The 25,119-nt window shown below is 43.7% G+C and overlaps 1 protein-coding gene across 2 annotated transcripts in view; it reads right to left on the bottom strand.

Annotated features, from left to right (window-relative positions):
• IARS (isoleucyl-tRNA synthetase) overlaps positions 1 to 25,119 on the bottom strand; it is a 600,554-nt gene that overhangs the window by 534,433 nt on the left and 41,002 nt on the right. For both annotated transcript variants that reach the window (XM_029600767.1, XM_029600766.1), the window contains exons 6-8: positions 12,672 to 12,789; positions 11,964 to 12,111; positions 10,037 to 10,124 (exon numbers count right to left, since the gene is read on the bottom strand). In XM_029600767.1, coding sequence (XP_029456627.1) covers positions 10,037 to 10,124; positions 11,964 to 12,111; positions 12,672 to 12,789 — 354 coding nt within the window. The remainder of the gene's footprint in view (positions 1 to 10,036; positions 10,125 to 11,963; positions 12,112 to 12,671; positions 12,790 to 25,119) is intronic.

The following is a 25,119-nucleotide window of genomic DNA, read 5'->3' as shown; positions in this document are numbered from 1 at the left end:
CGGTTCCTGAACCAATTGCTCCATAAAGCTATCATTTATTCCATCCAGGAACGTTCTCTCTCTAGCGTGACCCGATGATACATTTACCCAGTCTATATTGGGGTAATTGAAGTCTCCCATTATTACTGCACTACCAATTTGGTTAGCTTCCCTAATTTCTCTTAACATTTCACTGTCCGTCTCAGCATCTTGACCAGGTGGACGGTAGTATACCCCTCTATCACTATAGTCTTCCACGACACACAAGGGATTTCTACCCATAAAGATTCAATTTTGTATTTAGTCTCATGCAGGATGTCTTCGCATGTCTGCATACCACGGCCTTCTTGGCTAGTCCAGGGCCACCAGAAGTACTGGTCCCTGTGGTGTTCTATCTTGCGGATGATCCCGCCCCGTAGCAGCTACAGAGGGAAGGCGTATAGCAGGATTTCCTGTGGCCAGGCCTGGACAAGGGCATCGATCCCTTGGGATTGTGGTTTCCTGTCTGCAACTGAAGAAGTTGGGAACTTGGGCATTGGACCAGGTTGCCAGGAGGTCCATGGCTGGTGTTCCCCAGCGGTTTACTATCAACTGGAAGGCTGTGGTCGACAGCCTCCATTCCCCTAGGTCTAGACTTTCTCTGCTGAGGTAACCCGCTGTGACGTTGTCTTTTCCTGCGATGTGGGCGGCTGAGATCTCTTGTAGGTTTGATTCCACCCACGCCATTAGGGGGTCTATTTCCAGGGACACCTGTTGGCTTCTGGTTCCTCCCTGGCGGTTGATGTAGGCAACTGTTGTGGTGTTGTCCAACATGACTGACTGATTCACCCCGGAGACTGTGACTGAAGCGTAGGCAGGCTAGCCCAACTGCCCGTGCTTCCAGTCGGTTGATGTTCCATCCTGATTCTTCATTGCCCCATTGCTCCTGGGTGGTCAGTTCCTGGCAGTGGGCTTCCCACACTCGTAGGCTCGCATCCGTGGTGAGCAGGATCCAGGTCAGCGGGGATAGCCTTCCTCCCTTGCTCAGATGGTCTTCTTGTAGCCACCATTGTAGCTGGGTTTGAATTTCCTCCGGGAACTGGAGGCAAATGGAGTAGTTCTGGGACATCGGATTCCATTGTGACAGAAGGGAATGCTGTAGGGGGTCGCATGTGAGCTCTTGCCCATGGAACCACTTCCAGTGTGGATGTCATGAGACCGAGGACTTGGAGGTAGTCCCACACCTTGGGGCGAAGACTGCTTAACAGGTTTCGCAATTGGTTCATCAGTTTTGTTCTCCTTGTAGGAGTCAGAATGACCTGTCTTGTCTGGTGTCAAACCAGACTCCCAGGTATTCCAGAGATTGGGAGGGTTGCAGACAGCTCTCGTTTGTGTTGACCACCCACCCGAGGTTCTCCAGTAGAGTTTTGACTCTGGTGGTCGCTTGATGACTTTCCTCTGGGGATTTTGCCCTGATCAGCCAATCGTCCAGATATGGGTGTACGAGGATTCCTTCTTTCCTCAGTGTCACCGCCACTATAACCATGATTTTGGTGAACATTCGGGGTGCTGTGGCTAGCCCGAAGGGTATTTATTTATTTAACATTTTTTATATACAGAGGTTCTGGTAACAATGTTACTAATCACTTAAGTTTACATATAACTTTGGGATGACATAACACGTGTGTCTTACAGAGAACAAGGAAACGAAAACTGGGAAATAATTAAAATTACATAACACATTATGATAAACATAATCTAACATGATAAACATATGAAATCTAACATAGCGATTAGGATAAGTCATGTAACAAGTGGTCAATCGTTGGCAAGAGGAAATTGTATTTGTTTCTGGGATTATTAAGTAGTGGGACACATAATGCGCTGACCAAGGTGGGAGAGTGTTAGTAAAGTCCAACTCAGGCGTAGGCTTGGGTGAAAAGCCAGGTCTTAAGTCTTTTTTTGAAGTTAATTGGGCATTGTTCGAGCCTAAGGTCTGAAGGGAGAGAATTCCATAGGTTAGGGCCCGCTGTGGAGAAGGCTCTTTTGTTTGAGGATATTTTGAATGAAGGGGCTTTTAGCGAGCCTTTTTGTGCAGATCTCAATGGACGGGATGATGAATGTAGCTGCAATGGGATCCTGAGATCGAGGTGTGAGCTTTCGTAGATAGATTTGTGGATGGTTGCAAGAGATTTGTAGAGGATTCTATATTTTATAGGAAGCCAATGGAGATTCTTTAAAATTGGAGTGATGTGGTCCCTTTTTTTTGCTTTAGTTAGGATCCTAGTAGTGGCATTTTGTAGCATTTGTAGTGATTTTATGGAGATAGCTGGGAGACCAAATAAAAGAATTGCAGTAATCAAATTTTGAGAATATGACTGCTTGCAAAACTGATCTGAAATCATGGGGGTGGAGTAAGGGTCTAAGTCTTTTCAAGACTCGGAGTTTGAAAGTACAAACTCCAGGGTAGTGCCTGGAACTGGCAGTGGTGGTCCAGGATCATGAAGCATAAAAAACGCTGATGCTAGTGATGGACCAGGATGTGCAGATAGGCTTCTGACAGATCCAGGGATGTGAGAAATTCTCCCGGCTGTATCACCCTTATGACTGAGCGTAGGGTTTCCATGTGGAAGCAAGGTACCTTCAGATGGCGGTTGACAGACTTGAGGTCCAGGATGGGCCGGAACATACCCTCTTTCTTGGGAACGATAAAATAGATGGAATAGTGCCCAGTATTTTGTTGATGCATGGGCACCGGCGTTATGGCCTTTAAGTCGAGCAATTTGGTCAGTGTGGTTTCCACTGCCGTCCTCTTGGAAGGGTCGTGGCAGGGAGATTTCACAAATTTGTCCGGAGGAATGTTGTGGAAGTAGAGATAATATCCCTCTCAAATGACGGTTAAGACCCACTTGTCCGAAGTTATCTCGACCCATCTTTGGTAGAATAGGGCAAGTCTGCCCCCTATGGCTTCTTCCTTTGGATGGGTCAGCTGATCTTCATTGCAAGGTGCGGCTGGGGCCTGGACCCGCGCCGGCTCCCCTTTTGCTGTATTTGTTCCAAAAGGACTGGCTCATGCCTGTGGGATGATATGCTTGATATGTACTTTTGTACGGTTTGAAGCGCTGTGATCCCCTACCCTTAGATGTTCTGGGGGAGGGGTGCTGGCTTCTTGTCCTCCGGTAGCTGCGGTACTGGGGATTCGTCCCATTTGTCGGCTAACTTCTCCAGTTCGCTTCCGAACAGGAGGGTTCCCTTAAAAGGCATTCTCGTGAGTCTAGTCTTGGATGTCGCGTCGGCTGACCAGCTTCAGAGCCAGAGTTGTCTTCTGGATGCCACAACGGACGAAACGCCTCTGGCTGCGGTGCGCACCAGGTCGGAGGTCGCATCCGTGAGGAATGATACTGCTGGTTCTAGTGCTTCGACGGGTGTGGTGGCGTTCCTGGTCTTTGATAAGCAGGTGCATGTCACCACGGTTCAGTGACATAGCTGATACGTCAAATGACAGAGGATGGATTCCAGACATCTGTCCTGGGCATCCTTGAGTGCTGGTCCTCCCTCGACTGGGATGGTAGTGCGCTTTGAGACCACGCAAACCATGGCATCCACTTTGGGGAATGTCAGGAGATCTTTGGCAGCGGGGTCCAGGGATTTTCAGAAGGCATTTGACAAAGTTCCTCATGAGAGGCTTCTAGGAAAAATAAAAAGTCATGAGGTAGGTGGCGATGTCCTTTCATGGATTACAAACTGGCTAAAAGACAGGAAACAGAGAGTAGGATTAAATGGACAATTTTCTCAGTGGAAGGGTGTGGGCAGTGGAGTGCCTCAGGGATCTGTATTGGGACCCTTACTTTTCAATATATTTATAAATGATCTGGAAAGAAATACGACCAGTGAGGTAATCAAATTTGCAGATGATACAAAATTGTTCAGAGTAGTTAAATCACAAGCAGATTGTGATAAATTGCAGGAAGACCTTGTGAGACTGGAAAATTGGGCATCCAAATGGCAGATAAAATTTAATGTGGACAAGTGCAAGGTGATGCATAGAAGGAAAAATAACCCATGCTATAGTTACACAATGTTAGGTTCCATATTAGGTGCTACTACCCAAGAAAGAGATCTAGGCGTCATAGTGGATAACACATTGAAATAGTCTGTTCAGTGTGCTGCGGCAGTCAAAAAAGCAAACACAATGTTGGGAATTATTAGAAAGGGAATGGTGAATAAAACGGAAAATGTCATAATGCCTCTGTATCGCTCCATGGTGAGACCGCACCTTGAATACTGTGTACAATTCTGGTCGCCACATCTCAAAAAAAGATATAATTGCGATGGAAAAGGTACAGAGAAGGGCTACCAAAATGATAAGGGGAATGGAACAGCTCCCCTCTGAAGAAAGACTAAACAGGTTAGGACTTTTCAGCTTGGAGAAGAGACGGCTGAGGGGGGATATGATAGAGGTGTTTAAAATCATGAGAGGTCTAGATCGGGTAGATGTGAATCGGTTTTTTACTCTTTCGGATAATAGAAAGACTAGGGGGCACTCCGTGAAGTTAGCATGTGGCACATTTAAAACTAATCGGAGAAAGTTCTTTTTCACTCAACGCACAATTAAACTCTGGAATTTGTTGCCAGAAGATGTGGTTAGTGCAGTTAGTATATCTGTGTTTAAAAAAGGTTTGGATAAGTTCTTGGAGAAGAAGTCCATTTCCTGCTATTAAGTTGACTTCGATAATAACCACTGCTATTACTAGCAACGATAACATGGAATAGACTTAGTTTTTGGGTACTTGCCAGGTTCTTATGGCCTGGATTGGCCACTGTTGGAAACAGGATGCTGGGCTTGATGGACCCTTGGTCTGACCCAGTATGGCATGTTCTTATGTATACAATTAAGGATGGACAATACAATTAAGGATGGATTCTTCAAACTTCAAACCCTGAAAAAACTCAAACCCCTTCTCCAAGCGCACGACTTCCGAACAGTCCTTCAATCAATTATCCTCTCAAAACTCGACTACTGCAACTCCCTTCTCATCGGCCTACCAGAAATCCACATCAAACCCCTCCAAGTTCTACAAAATGCCGCCGCCAGAATCATTACTAACAAAATATCCTCCCACATCACACCTACCCTCAAAGAACTCCACTGGCTACCCATCACACAAAGAATCCATTATAAAACACTCACCCTCATGCACAAAAAAATACACAACAACAAAATGAACTGGCTAAACGACGCAATACATCCACACCCCACACAAAGAACTCTCAGATTCACCAACACTGGCCTTCTAGCTGTCCCCAATCTCAAATCTGCACACCTCAACGCAACCCGCAAACGAGCCATAACAATAGCGGGACCTACCCTATGGAACACCCTCCCCACCTGTCTCAGAAATGAACCTTCATTGCAAGTCTTCAAAAAACACCTTAAAATATGGCTGTTTTTAAAAGCCTTCCCACCCGACCCTTAACCTGCCCGAACGCAACACAACACACCCCCTACACAGTCTTCTCACCCCCCTGCATCCCTCCCTGACACTACTTCCTCCCACCCCACCGTCCCCCCTCACCCCCCCCACCATTATTCCTAAATTATTTTTATCAACAAGTCCTTAATCCTAAATTATTTTTATCAACAAGTCATTCATGTACATATGTTATATCCTATAACCTATTGTTATATCCTATAACCTATTGTTCCATGTACTACTGTTATAATATGTTATAATTGGTTTTTTTTTGGTTACCATGTTATAATGTAAAATAGGGCTATCGCCCTATTCTCTTGGTTATCTGGAAACCGATGTGATATCTCGATTGAATGTCGGTATATAAATAAATAAATAAATAAATAAATATAGGGCTGCCAGGGTCTGTCCCCCCTTGAACGTGGCCTCCGGAGCCTCCCATTCCAGGTCAATCAGCTGTTGAACAGCTTGCAGCAAAGGGAAATAGCGGGAGGCCTGACGGAGTCCCTTGAGGAGGAGGTTCTTCTTCGGTTCCCCTGCGGCACTCGTGCCTGGGATAGCGAGCTCTTTCAAGCTGTGAGCCACGAGGTCTGATAGTTCGTCTTTGGCAAAGAACCGCCTCATGCTTCGGTAAGGTTCCGTTTGTGGGGGGTTGGGGGGGATTTCCCCTTCCTCCAGGGAGTCTTGATCCTCATCCGAGGTGTCCGTGTCCCCAATGTTGGGGTTTTGAGGTGGAAAGGACACTTCTCTGGGTTTAGAGGGTTCCGGGATGTTAGGGTCCTCTGGGGGAGGCTGTGGTTGTGTCATTGGGAGCGCCGGTTGCATGTGGATAAAGGTATGTAGGCCTTTGAAGAATTCTACCCAAGAGAAAGATGCTGGGTCTAAACTGAGAGGCGCTGCATCCCCAGGGAGCCCCATTTGAGGGAGGCTCCCGCTGGAGGTAGCCAGATCCGGTGTACTGTCTGTGGATCCGGATCCCAGTGCTGGCTGGAGCGGACCTTGGCCTGGTTCACCCAGAGCCTCCTCGCACTGTAGACACTGGACTGTGGCCTCTTCGTGCTCTGCAGCTCTAACATGGCATGCTGGGCAGAGGCCCTGAGCCTTGAGCTTCTTGTCTGGTGGTGCCATGGTTTGTGCATGTAGGATTGCAGAAAACTCCGGTTTGTGCGTTCAAGCGTACGCCGGGAGGCTGAGTTATGCGCTCCGGGTGCGCCGAAGTTGTGCGTGTAGGTCGGATGCACGCTCAATAAAATGCACGCGCCGCTGTGTACACGGTGTTTACTTATGCACCCGGCACAGTTGAGCATGTGGCTGTGCGCCCGGCACCCTTGTGCGTGTCACTGTGCGCAATGCACTTATGCGCGTGTCGGTGTGTGCACAAGTGATTTTGTGCGCACGGCTCGAATCAGTGGACAGGGCGGCGATCGAGTGAAAATGGCGACTGCGACCACGCGAGCAATATGGCGACCACCTCGGAGGGTCTCCACGTGGGAGGACCCTCATATCGGACTGGGTTCTAGCCCGGATAGGGCTGATCAACCCAGTAGCACTGACGCCGGCTGGCGATCTGTGTGGCTATTCGTGTCTTGGAGACCGGAGACTTAAGAAGTTTTCTACCTTTCCTTGTCTCGGTGTTTCCCGGTCTCGTTCCGGGCGGTGTCCGGCTGCGGGGGGAGAGGGAAATGTACCTTCACCGCCGCGCTCAAAGTTGCACCCGCTGCCTCTCAGCTGCACCCGTTACCGGGGGGGCTAAGTCCACGCCGGGAACCGGCTGCCGGACCAAGGCCTACCTCTGAGGGATCGCGGAAATCACCTCAGGAATTCTCAACTGGGGGAGGGACCCGTAGGTATCACCGCAGGAGAGCGGGACACATCTGTAGAGGTAAGATTTCTTCTTTGTTTTAGATTTCTTTGGTTAGAATACTCTAACGCTGTGCAAGCGTGAATAGAGTCCCAAACTGCTATGGAGACAGAGAAATACTGAAGAGCAGAGCTTCCTGCAGGGGTATATGTACTAGGGCTGACGTCAGATTGAAATCTGACTCAGTCTCCAACTGCTATCAGAAGCACACTATACCCAGTGGTCCTGAGTCCATCTGCTACACACTAGGAAATTAAAGTTTACAACAAAGCCGAATTCTAGGACATCCTACTGGGTGACTGCAAAATGGGTGCAGACTCTAAAGAATCATAGATGGAAAATATTAACTCATATAGGTTGTAAGGGAATTAAACACTGAAAAGTAGTGGTGTTCATACAAAACAGTGGACAGATTTGTCAATCATTTACCTAAAGAAGGAGATTAAATAATCTACAGCTTTCAAGTCTTGTTAAAACGAAGAACAAGTCTGAAATTTTTGGTGTTTTCTGTGGTCTTGTATCACAACAGGACCTTAAAAGTACTAGTAATGATAAGAATTACAACATTACTCAGCTCTGGTTTGCTGAGAATTAAAGTGGTCTATGCAGATTATTAACTCAGGACAGAGTAAAAACTGCAGCCTGTGTTACTGAGAAACTGTGCTGCCAGATAGAATACAATTTAAATTCCCAAATACCTTCAATTTACTGGTCAAAAAAAGACTAGGGATGCTGCAGGGATGGAATTCAGAGCCTTTTGCAGAAAAAAAAAAAAAAGTGTTTCCTATAGAGGTCCGAGACTGCAATAGTAAAGTTATACAGTAGCTTGCAAAAAAATTAACCCCCTAAAGTCAGATGTGAGGATTTCAAATGACAGGTACACAGATTGTTCCAGACAGTATGTTTATTGCAAACCCGTATGCTCTTAAAGTAACTTTTCAAAGTCACAATTTATTTCTCTGCATTTTTTTAAAAATAAAATGAAAAACTGAAAAAATGCTGCTTGCATAAGTATTCCACACCTATTCTCCAAGTTTACACAGATGATATGGCCCTAATAATTGGTTTGCAATTGGCCTCTACCTGTGAATCATTAAAAAAGAAGATCAACTTTTCTGGATAAAAGACCCCCTAATTAGAGAACCATTGGTCAGACTGTGAAGCTGAATGAAAGCTGTGAAAAGGAATACCAAAGAGCATGCTAAGAAAATTAAAGATACAGTTATAAACATGAACAAGATAGAAAAAAGTTACAAAACAACACCCAAGTGCTTGGATATCCCTGTAAGCACTGCTGGATCAATTGTAAGGAAATAGAAGCTGCATCATACCACCCAAACACTGCCTAGACAAGGCTGTCTCAAATCTCAGCGTCAGAACAAGAAGGAGACTTGTAAGGGAAGCCACAGAAAGGCCAACAATCACTTTGAAGGAACTACAATCAGTGGCCGAGCTGGTATGGAGGTGCACCAGTCAACCATATCAAGAGCTCTGCATATATCTGGCCTGCATGGAAGGGAGGCTAGAAAAAAGCCGGTACTGAAGAAAAACCACAAAGCACATCTGGAGTTTTCATAGAAAGCAGAGTGACCCAGCTAAAAATGTTGGATAAGGTCGTGTGGTCAGATGAGACAAAAAAAAAAAAAAGGGGGGGTTTTGGCTAAAACTTAAAATGTGTGGCTCAAACCTAACAATGCCCATTTCTCAGCAAACACCATTCCAACAGTAAAGTATGAGAGTGGTGGCATCATGTTGGGATGCTTTTCCTCAGCAAGGACTGGGCATCTTGTTAAAAATGAATGGTGCACATTCCAGGAGATACTGCAAGACAACCTGCTTCAGTCTGCTAAAACAAAACTAAAACAGGAGAAAGTTCACCTTTCAGCAGGACAATGACCCCAAGCACAAGGCCAAAGCAACACAGGAGTGGTTGAACAACAAAAAGGTGAATGTTCTACCCTGGCCAAGTCAAAGACAAGATCTCAATCCAATCGAGAATCTGTGGCACTATTTGAAAATTGCAGTCTGTAAGCATCATCCAACCAACCTGAAGAACATGGAGCAAATCTGCCAGGGCAAAAATTCCCAAACAGCATGCAAAGCAGGTAGAAACTTACCCCAAAGCAGCTGTTATTTCAGCAAAAGGTAGTTCTACCAAGCACTAGCCTGAAGGGGTTGAATACTTATGCAAACAGTATTTTTCAGTGTTTAATTTTATAAAAAAGGCAGAGAGATAACGCATTGTGACTTTGAAAATTTATTTTAAGAGCATACTGGTTTGCAATAAACATACCCTATGAAACAATCTGTCATTTGTAATCCACACAAATCTGCTGACTTTAGGAGGTCGAATACTTTTGCAAGCCACTGTATATAGGAAGGAGCTTTGGCTGCTACCCATAATGGCCCATTATGCCTCAATTTTAGACTTCTCCCTCTCCCCACCACAACTGGCAGTGAAAAGGACTGAGACAGATTCCAACTGAGCTGCAGATTCAAGCCTAGAGGAAGGAGAGCAAGGTGAGTTAAAAATCACCTAGATGTTATGAATCCTTTGATCATTAGCTCTTAAAAAAATGCTAGTCCTCCTAGCTCATCTCACATCAGTATGCAGTATGGTTAATAAGGGTAGAATGAAGAGTTCAGGGTTTTTAGGAGTGGTGGCAGAATTAATGAAGTACATTTCAAAAGAGGCTCTGCCAAAAACAGAACACAGAAGTTTGCCAACAATTTGTCCACTTACTTGTCAAGTATCTCATATTCGCTTTCAGCTTTATAAAGTGATATCAGCCTGGCTTCCATCAAAATATAAATTTTTCCTGTGCTATTATCTATAAACAAACAAAGAGATTAATAGTGCAATACCTATTTCCATTCCACACGCACAGACACGAAAGCCAAAGTAATATGCTTCACTTATTCCACAAATACTATTAAATGAAAGCAGTACATTTAGTACCACGAGTACGGGCATCAGAAAACATACATTACATACGTCTATACCACCAATACCAAAGAGATTTACATTGATTAATAATACAATTAGAATACACAAAATCAATTAATCTTTAACAGACTGATATAGGTCCATGTACTGTATTCAGTGAATATTTTATATATGTCTATATCCATATATATTTATATGTGCATGTAAATAGATATGGATACAGATATAGATCTATATACATTGTAATTTATAAGTTTCAATGTCAGTAACTTTACGTAGTCTAAAGGTTCATATACTGTATTAGCATGACTTGTTCTCCAGCATTTAAAAGTTAAATAGCAGCTTATAAGAAAAATAATTTTGTGTTGTGGCTGACCAGCAGTAAACCTGGATTTAACAGTAGTTCATTTCAGTTTTTGACCGATAGCTATGCTGCAGCCACCAAGAATTAAGGTTCACAAATCCCAGTCTGCAAGCAGGCCTGTCATCAGAATATCCACACTGAATACTCATATCAATACATTTGGTCCAAAAGTTGAGTTACCGTAATTGACAATTTTAGTTACTGTGAAAAGTACTCATTTATGACTCTTGCAAACTGGGATATGCACACCCTCCATGGCATTCAAAAAAGGTTCCTTTCATACCTGATCAGGAGCCCATGGTCACATACATACATACATAAAATCCAGTCTAAAAACCCATCTTTGAGGCTGCTTTCACATTTTAACCCCAGATTCTCCTGACCAGTCTTACTGGTGTTAAACATTTATTAATAAAATTCCCAAAGTCTTTTATCCTATATGTTGTCTTGATTATTCTAAACTCTACATAACAGGAATTCTCTCATATGTGCATTTATACAGCTCTGTAAATGTCTAGTAGCCCTATAGCAATAAGTAGTAGTAAAATAAAATTTCCAAAGGCATTCTTTACACAGATTGTGTTCTTTAATTATATATGCAGTTAATAGAAAATTTAAATTATATATGCAGTTAATGGGAAATTTACACATGCAAGTTTTTTAAAACATAGATAACGGCAGGAAAAGCCTGATCGGGATGCCAGCTCTTTCTGCCGTTATCTATGTTTTTAAAAACTTGCATGTGTAAATTTCCCATTAACTGCAGAACTTTCTGTAGGCAGGAAATGTATTTGCACACATTTTCATGCATGGGCAGACTGCAGATAAAGTTTCATAGGATGAACATAAATCATTCTTACAGTACATTACTGTAAAGAACACCTAAAGAGAAACCAAAACAAATGAATGGTATACAATAATCAACCACAAGGCAGAAAATGTCATAAGTTGATAGTCACTTTTACAATAAAACACAAACTTACTATATATTTAAAAAAAACATACAAAAAAAAAAAAACACACCAGTCCCAGAACTCCATACCCACAAGACATCATTCAGTGAAAATTCTCTATTTAAAGCATTACACTCCAAAATCTGGGACCTTTTTTCATAGTATAAAAGGAAACCCAAAGATATCTGTTAACAGGTCCTTAAAAAATGCATTTATTTTAATGCTTTAACTATGCACTGCCAATTCCAGGAACTGCTACAATGCAATAGCAATATTTAGTTGCCTTATCTTTTCCTTCCTCCATCAGGGAAATCAATATTTCAGTACCATTAAAATATATACATAGTGTACATATCTCACACTTAGTAAAATGTATCCAAGAATTCACACCTGCTTGAGTATTTACCTTTTAGTTTCACATACTGTAAGTCTGGATTAACACAGAGAGCAAGATTACTTGGTAGAGTCCATGGCGTTGTCGTCCAAGCCACCAAAGAGACACTTTCATCCTCCTCCAGTGGGAAATTCACAATCACAGAGGGATCTTGAACATCCTCAAATTAAAAAAAAAAAAGAAAAGGTGGAAAAAAAATCAAAGCCAATACTGCACAAAATATAATCTGCTCCAGACAAACCATTTTAGCCAAAATCTTCAAAAAGGTACCACCATAATATACACACCACCAAGTGAGGAAGTTATTAGAAAAAAAACAATAGGTATGAACACATGCAAAACCAGACCACTACCTCAATTTACACACCCCGTTGCAAAAGTAATATCAGAAAAGTTTAAATAGCAGCACATAATTTATTGAAATTATATGATAGAATTCAAGGACACATTGCTTGTCTTTGATCACAAATACAGCAGACTGTAAATCAAGGGAGGGGGCAGCAATATGAAGCTAATATACAAATCAATGACATGATCAAGTTAAACATCAGAAAGAATAATGCATTACCACCCACATCTTTACATCAATGGTATTCCATCAGCAAAATTTAGAAATATAGTGAAAAAAGGAGGTATTCAAAAATCCTATTTAGAATTTTCATGAAAAATGCAACTTCTTGATTCTTTATCCAGACACTATAATGTCAAATTATTTCATACCTTATAATTCTGATGAGACTCAAAGTTGGAAAGGGGAGTGTTGCATGCAGTAGAGAAAGGCATAACTTTCACTCCTCGGTAGACCAATCCTTTGTCATACAGTTGTTTGAATACCCACCTAAGAAAACAGATAAGAAAATTTAGCACTGCTGTAAGATTCCAAGGTAAGCACTGAATGGCTCATAAAACTACCATCTCCAAGCACAAATGTTACCAATAATCACTGAAGAGCAGATATGTATAAACAAGAACAGCAGATATTTTCAGTCCAGAGTTTTCATCTGCCCAGACTACCTGCCAATAAGATGAGGAAAAAGCATCTTTTTTAAACAAGCATTCCCCTACTCTAATCCAACTTCAGCCAATGAGATGATCGTGCTGCTTACAATTCTTCCCATACAGCTTATATTACTTCACATCTACTTTTACCATGGATGTAAGCTCTATGAAAAGGGACTCATCTGTATTTGTACAGCACTGCATACTTCTAATAGCACTATAGAAATAAGAACTGTAGTAGAATAAAGTGGAATTACTTGTTATACTTTCCCCAAAGACTGCCAATTTCCACTGAGTATTCATTTCCACAGCATCATGTTTTTTATTTTTTAAATTACACATTTCCAAGCCACTGGAAAAAAAAAAAAAGCAAAATATATAAACTAAGGGAACAAAAAAAAAAAAAAAAAAGGAAACTATGCACCATCAAAACAAGCAGTAGAACCAGGAAATGGGCAAATTCATTTTCTGAGCATTCTAGGTAGTACTGTGGCTTTAAAAGGACGAACATTTACTATGAGTAAACTTGGGCCATAGCTAGAAATGTTTAGCAATCAGAGGACAAGATCAAAGACTACTTGATTACTAGAGAAAACAATAGGTGGATCAGTAAAAGTAGGGTTGCCAAAGTTAGCTGGTCATAAAGACCATTTAAGTCAAATTGCTTTCCTTGAAAGGGTTGCATTTTAAAAGATATCAGCAGAGTAATCGCTTTGAAGAAATCAGACAGATTTTTGATCAGGGAGTTTTGAACCAATAAACTTTACTAAGGAATTTGAAAAAGTAACAAGTGAGATTTTGAAATCTGCAGAGATACTGAACTACGCAAGGGAGTTTAAAGCACAAGCTGATTGTGTAAAACTGCAGGAGGATATAGAAAAATTGGGAACTTAGCATTCAAAAAAATTGAATTTAAGCGACATGTTGGGAGACAAAAATCTAAACTACTAGTATATGCTGCTGGAAAGCTGCTATCAAGAGGGATCCTGGAATTACTGTGGACCACTGTGAAACCATCAGCACTGCATGCAGCAGCAGCCAAAATATTTTGGAAAGGTGTCAATGACAAGTATGAAAATATCACCACACCACTGTATAGAGCAGGGGTGACCAACTCTGGTCCTCGAGACAGGTTAGGTTTTCAGGATATCCACAATGAATATGCATGAGAGATCTATATATAATGGAGGCAGTGCATGCAAAACTCTCATATGCATATTCATTACGGATATACTACTACTACTTAACATTTCTGTAGACTATATAACATACACAGTGCTGTACAAACATATAAAAGACAGTCCCTGCTCAATAGAACTTACAATCTAATAAGACAAACATACAGGACAAGAGACTCACGGTATTCCAAAAAGCAAAGACAACAGTTAAAAAGAAAAGAACATTAGTTAACAAGACTAAAAGCAGTTTCAAAAAGGTGGGCTTTAGATGGGATTTAAACATAAGAGAGAGCACATGACGCACCAGTTCAGGAAGACTATTCCAAGCACAAAGTGCAGACAGGTGGAAAGTGCAGAGTCTGGAACTGGCAGTAGAGGAGAAGGACACAGATAGGAGTGACTTATCCAATGAGTGGTGTTCACAAGGAGGGGTGTTGAAAGAGAGGAGAGGTAGTGAGGTGCTGCAGATTAAAGGCATTTTAGTCCTGGGGCAATTCTGCACTACTGCAGAGCGCAGATTTTCCCTCCAGTGCAACATCTGCGCAGAATTTGATAGGCCCTAGAATGATGCAAGCGGAGGCCATCCCACTCAAGGCACACCTGAGCCTGCTCCTTCTTCGCCGAGAGCAGGACAGCCTCCACTCTCTACATGCCGGGGCCTGTCCCTTCTTTGCCGAGAGTGGACGGCTTGTGAGTGAGAGACACAACAGACAAGATCATGAGTGGAAAAGAACTAACTACAAGCAAGCTGTTTTTGCTGTCCAAAAACACCAGGACCAGGGGACATCCAATGAAACTCTACGCAAATAGTTTCAAGACAAACATAATAAAGTGAGTATCTGTTTAGTCAGTAGGTAGTAAACTGTGGAATCCATCAACACCAAATGTAATCACAGCAAGCAGAATGGCAGGGTTAGATACATTCCTGGAAGACTAGGTATAAACGAATATTAGAGACCGAATGGAGGCCAAGTGGCTTCACACAGATCTACAGGGAGAATTTAAGAACATAATATAAAAATTGCCAGGCTGAGTCAGACCAAGGTCCATTGTGCCCAGCATCCTGTCTCTGATAGTGGCCAATCCAGGTCACAAGTACCTAGCAGATTCCATAAAGTAGATCTAATTCCTATTACTCACTCCTAGGGATAGCAATAGCTTTCTTTAGTCTATCTGGGTAATAATGCAATACGGACTTTTCCTCCAGCAACTTGTCCAAACTTTTGAAACCCCACTATGCTACAGTCACATTGATTTTGTCCTCTGGCAACAGATTACACAGCTTGATGGTGCACTGAGTGAAAACGTATTTGCTACGATTTGATTTAAATCTGGTGGTGCAGTGTCTCCTTGTTTTAATATTATTTGAAAGAGTAAATAACTGTCCTTTATTCACCTGTTCCACCCCACTCATAATTTTATAACATTTTTATCAGGTCCCCCCTCAACCATCACTTTTCCAAGCTGAAGAACCCTAGCCTACAAAGCCCCCCATCATAGGAGAAATGGGGGGGGGCTCCTCTTCACCTTGCATTTTTGGCCTCCTCTGCACCTTTTCTATTTCTGTTATGTTTTTCTTGAGAGGCAGCAACCAGAAATGCACACATTACTCAAGGTGTGGTCACACCATGGCTTGATATCAAAGACAATAAGATATTTTCCATTCGGAAAAAGATGGCTGCATGAGTGCTCCACGCTGCAGATGGCCTCTGGAGTTTTCTTGAATTATTGCCATTTATTTCTTCTATTTGGATTACCATGCCATGCCCCCTAAAAGGAAGGGGAAATTAAGGTCTTACCTCACAGACTCCAAGCATTTGCCAGGACAGTGTATGATCGATGGTTTCATGGCTCCTGATTCCAAGGGGGATATCCGCGTTGCCGTCTCTGATGGAGGAGCACCGGATTCAGCTGTGGAGGAAGAGTTTCTCAGCCCGCTCAATGATAATCTTCCTCCGGCACAGCCAAGCCATCCCTCCGAAACACCAGCATCTTTGACTGATGACGCCTTTGTGGGGGTAATTCAGAGGCGAAGGAGTTCAGCTTTGGTTCTCGGATTCCATCAGGAGAGATGGCTATGTCGGTGCCTGCTGAAGTTTCTAATTCTTCTACCAGCCCTAGCCCATGTTTGGATGTTTCAGGTATGGTTAACAGTGGAGCTTGCATTTTGCCTCCACAGCCGGAGACAGTGACTTTAGAAGCTATATAGGAGCTTATGGCTCAATTTGGAACTGCTTTCTCTCTGTGTTCATTAAAAGTTGATTCTAGACTTCCGGTAGCATGGTGGAGGAGTAGGACGCGATTCTGCAGAGCTCCGTCCTCCCTCCCTCCAGTTTGCTTTTCTATTGCACTCCTCTGTGCTCTCCTCCCTCTCAGCAGTGACTAACTTGACGAATATCTCAGCGATTATATTTTGGCATTTTAGGGACCTTGAATCGCCACAGAACAACATTATATGGCAGCGAAACCGCAGCGCCAAGGCCCGGACAAATACCGCCAAACTGAACTTAAAATGGCGCCAGCGGCTGGTTCCCCCTCGTCCCCTGAACAACGCGACGGCAAAGTCACAGAGATGGTAGATGCCGTGGTTTCTGCTCTGGACGAGAAGTTTGATAAATTATACCAAAAATTTGAGGATATGAGCCAGCTTTTCACAGAATCAACGAAGCGCCTCCATGAAGCGGAAACGCGAATCTCAACTGCCGAAGATCAGATACTACGTCTTGAGAACCAGGTTACTGAATTAAAAGCAGAGAATGAGAAGCAAGCTAAAAAGATAGATGACCCGGAAAACAGATCCTGCAGAGGTAATCTTAGAGTTATTATTTTACCTGAAACAAAGACAGTGATTTACCGGACTTAATGGAATCTTGGCTCCCTCAGGTTTTAGATCTCACACAGAAACATGGAACCCTGAGAATCGAATGTGCGCATAGATTGGGGCAGAAACAATCTAATGCTCTGCACCCATGCTTGGTCATAGCTAAATTCCTTAACTCAGCTCATAAAATGGAAGTTTTGCTTGCGTATCGGAAGAAGCGAACATTAGACTATCAGGGGAACTCGATCTTACTGTTCCAGGACTACTTTGCATTGGTGGTTGCTCAAAGAAAGGCGTTTGCTCCCATCTGCACTCACCCAGCTGATACCAAACAAGGTGCCCTTCATGCTTCAGTTCCCTGCCAGACTCAGAATTACCTGGCAGAATGAGTCTCGCTTCTTTGAGTCGGCTGAAGCAGCGCAGCAGTTTGTGAGCACCATTAATTTTTCAAGCGGGTGAATGAGAAGAATTCTTCGCTGAGTTTCATTTTACATTTCTGGCAATTCCTAAAGACTGGAAAATGACCAATGTGACATCCTCTGGAACATCCCCAGCCCTGGCCACATGCCTCTGACAGCACTACCACTGAGCCATTAGGCCAGCCCCCCACATTCCTTTAAAAGGACGTGCAACCACCTTTTCTACAATACCTTCAAATACAAACTTTACTTACTTCCAACACATATTCTAACATCAATCAAGTGACAAAAATAGCATACATTTGTAGAAGCATTTAGTTGAGAACAAATCAGGAGTTAAAGTAGCATTTCAAATTAGGAACCCTGAGTGTCAAAATTTGAGACTTGCAAGCTTTCATCACACAAAATTATTTCTTAAAATATTTAGTATGGTTTGAAGGCTTTCCCCCCCCCCCCCATTTGCTGCATACTCAGCAACTTCTAACTCCTTGACCGGTCTATACTGGAGTGTGGGCTACAATTAGAGCTCCTCAGGATTTGGAGAAGAAGCCAGAGATAGAACTAAATTTTTTGTATGAACATGGTTATTCTTACTTCTCCATTTTAATGTTATTTTTGTGGGGGAGGGGGATGCCAAAAGAGGGAAATCCTGGCAGTTTCCTCCTCCTCCTACAGGTTTCTAGTTCAATCCAAAATGGGCTACTATACCTATTGCACAATGAGCCTTCGTTCACAACTATCCAAAATTCTTCCCGCCACCCCAATTTTTTTTTTAAACCCTCTCTCCCATCTTACATCAGGTCCAGTCATCACAGGGACAGCCCTCTGCTAGGGATCATAAACTACACCTCAACACATGTGTACAAAGACTGTCCACCACTAGGTGTCCCTGTGCAAGCACAATGAGACTCCCTCTCACCCCTGAAAGGCTATGAAAGCTGTCTCTGCAGCATACCACGGCAGGTCTGAGCAACAGTTGCCTGGTTCAGGATTCAAACCTACATCTCCCACACAGAAACATGCAGCAATGCCACAGAGTAACTAGGCTAGCTCTGAAATATTTCAACATAGCTCATTGGCTGAAGCATTCTTGCTGGAGTTTGTATGCAGAAAGGTACAGTGAGACATAAAATAAAGCCCACAAAAGCCAACATCTTTACAAGCACAGCTGACCTCACGCAATATTCCTGCACAGTAAAATCTCTCATTTGATTTACATTGCTATGGCCTGTAACTGGGATTTCTAGGATCAGTTAGTAGTCCTGTCAATGCCCTAAAATGGAGGGAATGTATTTAATCTATGGCAGGGCATGTTTAACTAGTTTTTATAAAGTCAAAAAATATACCTTTTCAGAATATTAGTATTCAAGTCAGCATTTTAGCTTTCCCAGTGCTAAAACGTTTGCTATAGTGAAGAGCTCCACTATGGTTTTACCATACTAAATTACAGCACTGCATACCTTTCAGAGCTAAAAATAGCTTTCTAGCTTTGCATTTACTCATATCACAAGTTTTGGACCAGTCTCTAAGTACCCCATCTCTTGTGCAATTCTGTTTTACAGTTTCTTACTATATATATAATACCCTTACTACTTGTCATCAAGACAATAGTGAAATGTTTCTCTAGGGCTGAATTCTAAGCTCAGTGTGGCACACTTTTCTGTCTGGCTACACCTCATAAAGTGCCATGGACCATCAACTGTTAAGCAGCCTACAAGAGGCATCTTTTTTTTTTTTGTGATAGTTTGCACTTGGTTGAGACCAAGTGCAAACTATCACAAAAAAAAATAATAATAATAAAAAAGATTCTATCCAAACACTCACCAGATCTCCAGAGAAGCCTTTAAGTGAGCAAGAAACATCATAACCCTTCAAAGTTCAAAGAACTCTATTCTGTTCAATATGGATTATATAAATGCTAGGCACAGAATTTAAAACTCCACAGGCCAGAGGTATATATTCTCCAGTCATCCCAAAAATTTTTTTTTTACAGCATAAAAAAAATACCTCCAAATATTTGGCTACCTACATGGCTCAGGAATTCTGCAGAATTAAAGTCGAAGTCTCTGGTAACAAAAAGCTAAGATATACCCCACTAATAAAACTGTTCTACACCACAGAAAAGCTCAGATTTTGAGCATTCATTTGTTAGAATAGCAGAGTTGCTTACCTGTAACAGGTGGTCTCCAAGAACAGCAGGATGTTAGTCTTCACACATGGGTGACATCATCAGATGGAGCTCGATGCAGAAAAAACATGTCAAAGTTTCTAGAAACTATGACTAGGCACACTGAGCATACCTAGCATGTCCATGTGGGGTCCCTCTTTAGTCTCATAATATAGAATTACGATAAAATTAAAAAAAAAGTGAAACCCAACTCCACGGGGTAGCGGGCGCGTTTTGTAAGGACTAGCATCCTTCTGTCCTCTGAGAACACTTGTTACAGGCAAGCAAATATGCTTTCTCAGAGGACAAGCAGGATGGTAGTCCACACACATGGGTGAATCAATAGCTACAGGCTGCTCCCCACACAAAACGGGACCAACAGACACCTAATCATATGCCAATAGGCACAACACCACTGTCGCATCATCCATCCCCATCCAGACAATAGTTGGATGTGAATGTGTGGAGAGAACTCCACGTCACAGCCTTGCAGATATTCTCTATGGAATTGCTTGCAAGTGGGCCACCAATGCTTTAATAGCTCTGACAGAATGAGCCTTGACATGACCCACAAAGATGCAGCCCCCCTAAGCATAACAGGAGATGCAATCTGCTAGCCAATTTGATATTGTCTGCAGAGACTCTCAATGCCATCTTGAAAACATCATAAGTCGCACAGACCTCGTGTTTTCTGCACTCCAAACCTTGTGCTCCAGCGAAAAGAGGGTGTCCTGCTGCTGTTGAGGCAGCTGCTCAGCCACCTCCTACACCTGCTTCCAGATGTCCCGCAAGAAGCTCATATAGAGCTAGTAGGCAGCAATGCGCATGGCGCCATGGAACACCTTCCTCTCCCAATAGTGTCCAACGCTCTGTGATCCTTCCACGGAGAAGCAGAGGAGTGGGTCCAAAAGCACTTAGCCCTCAAGAGTGGATTCGACCACTGACTGGTGAGGCAGCTGACGCTTATCGAATCCAGCAGCCTTCTGGACGAGGTAAACCCCATCCGCCTTCTTAGTCAGGGGATGTTCCCAAATCCTCAGCAGGTACTCCTTGAGGATCTCATTCACTGGGACTACCACAATCTTCCTTAGGAGACTCGAACTAAAGAACCTCAAGCATTTTGTGCCTGGCAATTTGTCAGTTAAAAGCTGGAATGGTATGACCTCTGCCATCAACCTTACAAATCATACAAAGGTTAAGTCCTCAGGCAGCGAACTCCTTCACTCTTCTGGAGAAGGATTTGATGGGAGACCATCTGAATCCTCAGAAGACTCAGTCTGATCATCACCCCAGGGGTCATAGGGACCCTCATCCTCAATGTATACCACAGGGGATGGGGTCCCTAGGGGCTCAGCCAATGTCCAGAGGTGCAGGCATTGATGGAACTGGATGCGGGACTACAGGCCTCGGTGTCTCTGCCAGCCTCAGCAGAGTTTCCTCTTCTGAGGAACCAGCAATGACCACCTTATCTATAGGGGAAGGCCTCTGTGCCCTGCCAAGCACCAGTGCCCCCCCAGGAAACAATGCCAGCTGGGTCGGTAAGGCATTGATAAAAGCACTGAGCTTCTCCAGAAGCAGTATGAGGACGAGCGACACCACCTCCGGTGACACCTGTGCCACAGGACCAAAGCCCTGTAGCGCCCGCTCCACTGCTAGCTGGACTTGATGCTCCAGCTCCTCCTCGAACGTTGCCGATGCGAACACAGACTGGGAGGAAGGATCTGTGGCCAAGTCTTACTTGGACCTGTGAGGGGGATTGGTGACTGGCACCAGGACCAGCGGAGAACTTCACAGACCCCGAGAATTGATGGAGAATGAGTGTTCCTTGTCAAAGGGTCACTTCGGGGGCATCGCAGCAAAAGCCGGTGCATCCCCATGCATCGATGGGGACCATTGCCGATGCTGCTTGGTATTCCCACGATGCTCAGCCCGGTCTTTCCCCAGTGCCAAGGTGAAGGATGATGAACTTAGTGTCCTCAGCCTGGAGGAGATCAATATTGGTTAGCCTCCGGCACCCCTATCCATCAGCAACGTCAAAGGGACCGATGGTCCCGCTGATGTTGTGGTGTCCATCGGTGCAGCTAAGAGGTCCTTCGAAGCCGATGGCTCTGACTTCTTCAATCCAAAAGAGGTGGACCATCTTGTCGAGTCGAAGCAGACATCCCTTTGGGGTCATCTGGGCGCACAAGAAGCAACCCAAGATAGCATCCTATGCCTGGGGGCATCGCATGACAACATCATGAGGATTGGTGATGGATATGGTCCTCAGGCACTAGGAGCATTATCAGAAACAATACGTGGCCATGACAAGGCGAAACAAAGGGGAAAAAGACAGAATGATGGCGGCAATGGCCGACAGCCATTGAGGCACTACCACCATCGGGGGGAACAGACAGCGAAAAGAAACATCTGAATGCCAAAAACCCTGACTGGGGGCACTATGGGGAGGCATCAAGAGGGACCTGGCGACGGACCGAAAGAAAGATAGTGAAAAACTGCAAAAATCTTTTCCATAAGGCAAAAGCCTAATTTTTTTTAGCTCTATCAAACCACAAGGCTCACCGCTCCACAGAAAGGAAAAGACTGAAGAGGGACCCCACATGGATGCGTGGTATAGGGCATGCTCAGTGTGCCTAGTCAAAATTTCTAGAAACTTTGACATAAGTTTTCCGCTTCTGGCTCCACCTGATGTCACCTGTGTGTGAAAACTACCATCCTGTTTGTCTTCGGAGAAATATAGTTACAGAGATACTACAGCTCAAAGGAACACTGTCACACTTAGAGCTAAATTCAGGGTTCAAGTGTAGGTGATGTGGGATTCTTTTATCTTCTGTCTCATATCATCCAAAACTTGACAAAATTAGCATATCACTTCCTCTCCCCACCAAATCCCCCTCCTCCTCTTCCCCTATATCTCTCCAAATTCTATATTTTACAAGCTTTCCATTAGCTACTAAACTCTTTCTCTAGCCTACCACAACCAGCTAAGGAGTGCCTGGTAGCCCTTCCATTTTAGAAGGGAGGAGCAACAGGCTAGACAGTTTGATTAGAGGAAAGGCAGGGTTAAGGAAAGTGAGAACTTCAGTCTCAGCTGTTTCTCCTACCCTTGCACTAGCTTGGGAGAGTACACTGCACACAGATACCCACCATTCATCCATCTCCCACATCCCCGGGGGTAGATATTAGGGCTCCCAGGTTTGTGGCAGCGTTATCAGCTTCATAGGAATTTTATCACTAAAGCTCTATCTGCCACGTCTCATGGATCTCTCCCCCCCCCCCCCCCCCCCCCCGATTTCTCCTGAACATTCTGTGCAAGATGGAAACCAGACCTTGCTACAATGTAATAGCAAGATGAGCTCTGAAGAGCCATGCGTACAGCCTCAAAGGCCTGCTTAAGCACGGATTCTATTTTCCTGTACTGAGAATCCTTAAGAACATGCCATACTGGGTCAGACCAAGGGTCCATCAAGTCCAGCATCCTGTTTTCAACAGTGCCCAATCCAGGCCATAAGAACCTAGCAAGTACCCAGAACCTGGCAAGTACCTTCTTCTACGGTAATAATGGTTCTCTTAGTGACTGAGCAGACTAAGGCAACTGCTCTGGGAAAACAAAACTTCTCCTTCAAAGGGATCCAAAGGGTACATCTTGGCATGTAAGTGGCCACCCTTAATTAGCTTCAGGTGCCATTCATTCCAAATCAATTAAATCTTGCACCATTTGATAAAGAGGAAAGAACTTAGAAGACTTCATTATACTGACCAAATCAGATCCCTTTGGAAGAGGGGCTCCCTTCCTTTTTATCCTCTGCAATATGTAATGCATGCAGGGACTATGAAATCAAAAATGCCAATTCCTCCTTATGAGAGAGACGTAGGATAGAATCATTGTCTCCAAATCATAACTATTTCCACGAAACAACCTTATCAATGCCTTCAAGGAAAGCAATTTACCTTCTTCCATACTCATTTCCTCTCTCTCGCTGGTCCTCTTTCTGCTCCAAGAGACTGAAAAGCCTGAGGGCAAAAGGGGAGCAGTGGCTGCCCCTGGTGCAGCACCCTTCCCCTCACAAAATGCCTGCAAGCCCTTAAAGAACTCCTGGAAAGAACCTAGAGTAAAGAAGAGACCTCTCATATGGGAGAAACTGGAACAGCTGCATGGGAACAGCAGCTGACCAAGAGGCCATTGCACTTATAACCCGTCGCTCAAGGCTAAGGGGCAGTGGGCCGCTATTCCTTGCACTCTGCAGCTGCAACATGGCCACTGGATCCTCTTCTGAAACCAGGGGTCCTGTGGGAAATTTTAGGTTCTCAGCATCCCCAACTTTCGACGCCCTAGCAGGCATAAAATTGTGGCTATAGAGCTTCCTCCAAGCCATAGTATACTCCCTGCAGAGTTTGGAAATACTTCCCATCTGGGTCTTACAAAGACTACAGGCTCTGCAGAGCGTGGTTTTTCTCCCATGCTCCTCACGACAGAAAAATCGCCAATTTCTGTGAATTCAAAGCATAGTTTAAGCAGGCCCCCCCCAAAAAATTCAAATAGCTGTTTTTCCACTGCCATCGTCTGCAGCTGCTGAAACAGCTCCGACAGATTCTATTTTGTTTTTTTAAATTTATTGCTGAGTTACCCGACCAGCAGAAATATTTAAAGGTATGGCCTTGTGTAGCATAAAACAGGCTAAAAGTAGGAGAGAGTGTGAAAGAGCAAAAGAAAGAGTGAGAGAAAGCAAGAGCGTCAAGCCAGAGGACTAAAATCAGGAAAGGGAGCAAAGGAAGGAAGAGATCTGAACAAGAGTGTCTCTGGAAGACCCTGGGGTCTGCTTGCTCAGAGGGAGGGAGCACACAGCTTCATCTATGGAATGATTTTTTTTTTAATCTATTTCAAGGACCCCACTCAACTGAGGGAAAAAAGCTAGTCTTTCACCTCAGGAGCTCTTCCAAGCTTTCCTTTTCAGCCTACCAGGCCTCAGTCCACAGCCCAGAATGCTTGCCTACCATCTGCTGGAAATAGAGAATACTGGCAGGTGGGTGTCAACACGGATGCATATAAAGAAATGACTTTAGTTAGCTTGTTGATTTCTGTCTCCATCTGTTGGTCGGTGAGCATAACCCACTTGTTTGGATTGGTCTGACTGGATGAAGAGAATTCTCATACTTAAATCAAGACCAGATTCTCCCCTACGTTTTTTGGTTTTTTTTTACCTGAACTCACCACTGCCCTCTACATCTGTCCAAAAAACGCTCATGAATGTTAGGGTGATAACTACAACCACTCCGTACAGGTTATACTAATCTTCCTGGAAGCTTAATGCAGCCACACCACTGATGGGCTGGGGAAATCTGCCATCATGTGCAGGCTTCCCCAGCCAATTTGGAAGCCTTTAATCAATTATCTACCACTGGCTCTCTAAAAAGTTTCATCTAACTGAATTTCCTACTCTGGGGGGGCGGGGGGAACCCTCACCCTCTTGTACTTTGTTGAAGTTCTTCAAATATTTGAATACTTCTATTGTGTCCCACTCTCCTTTCCCTATCCTCCAGGACGCACATGTTGAGTGTCTTAAGCCTTTAAGGGTTTGTTACA

Source organism: Rhinatrema bivittatum, chromosome 4, assembly GCF_901001135.1.
Source record: "Rhinatrema bivittatum chromosome 4, aRhiBiv1.1, whole genome shotgun sequence".
NCBI lineage: Eukaryota > Metazoa > Chordata > Amphibia > Gymnophiona > Rhinatrematidae > Rhinatrema > Rhinatrema bivittatum.
This window is presented reverse-complemented; position numbering and strand designations above follow the sequence as displayed.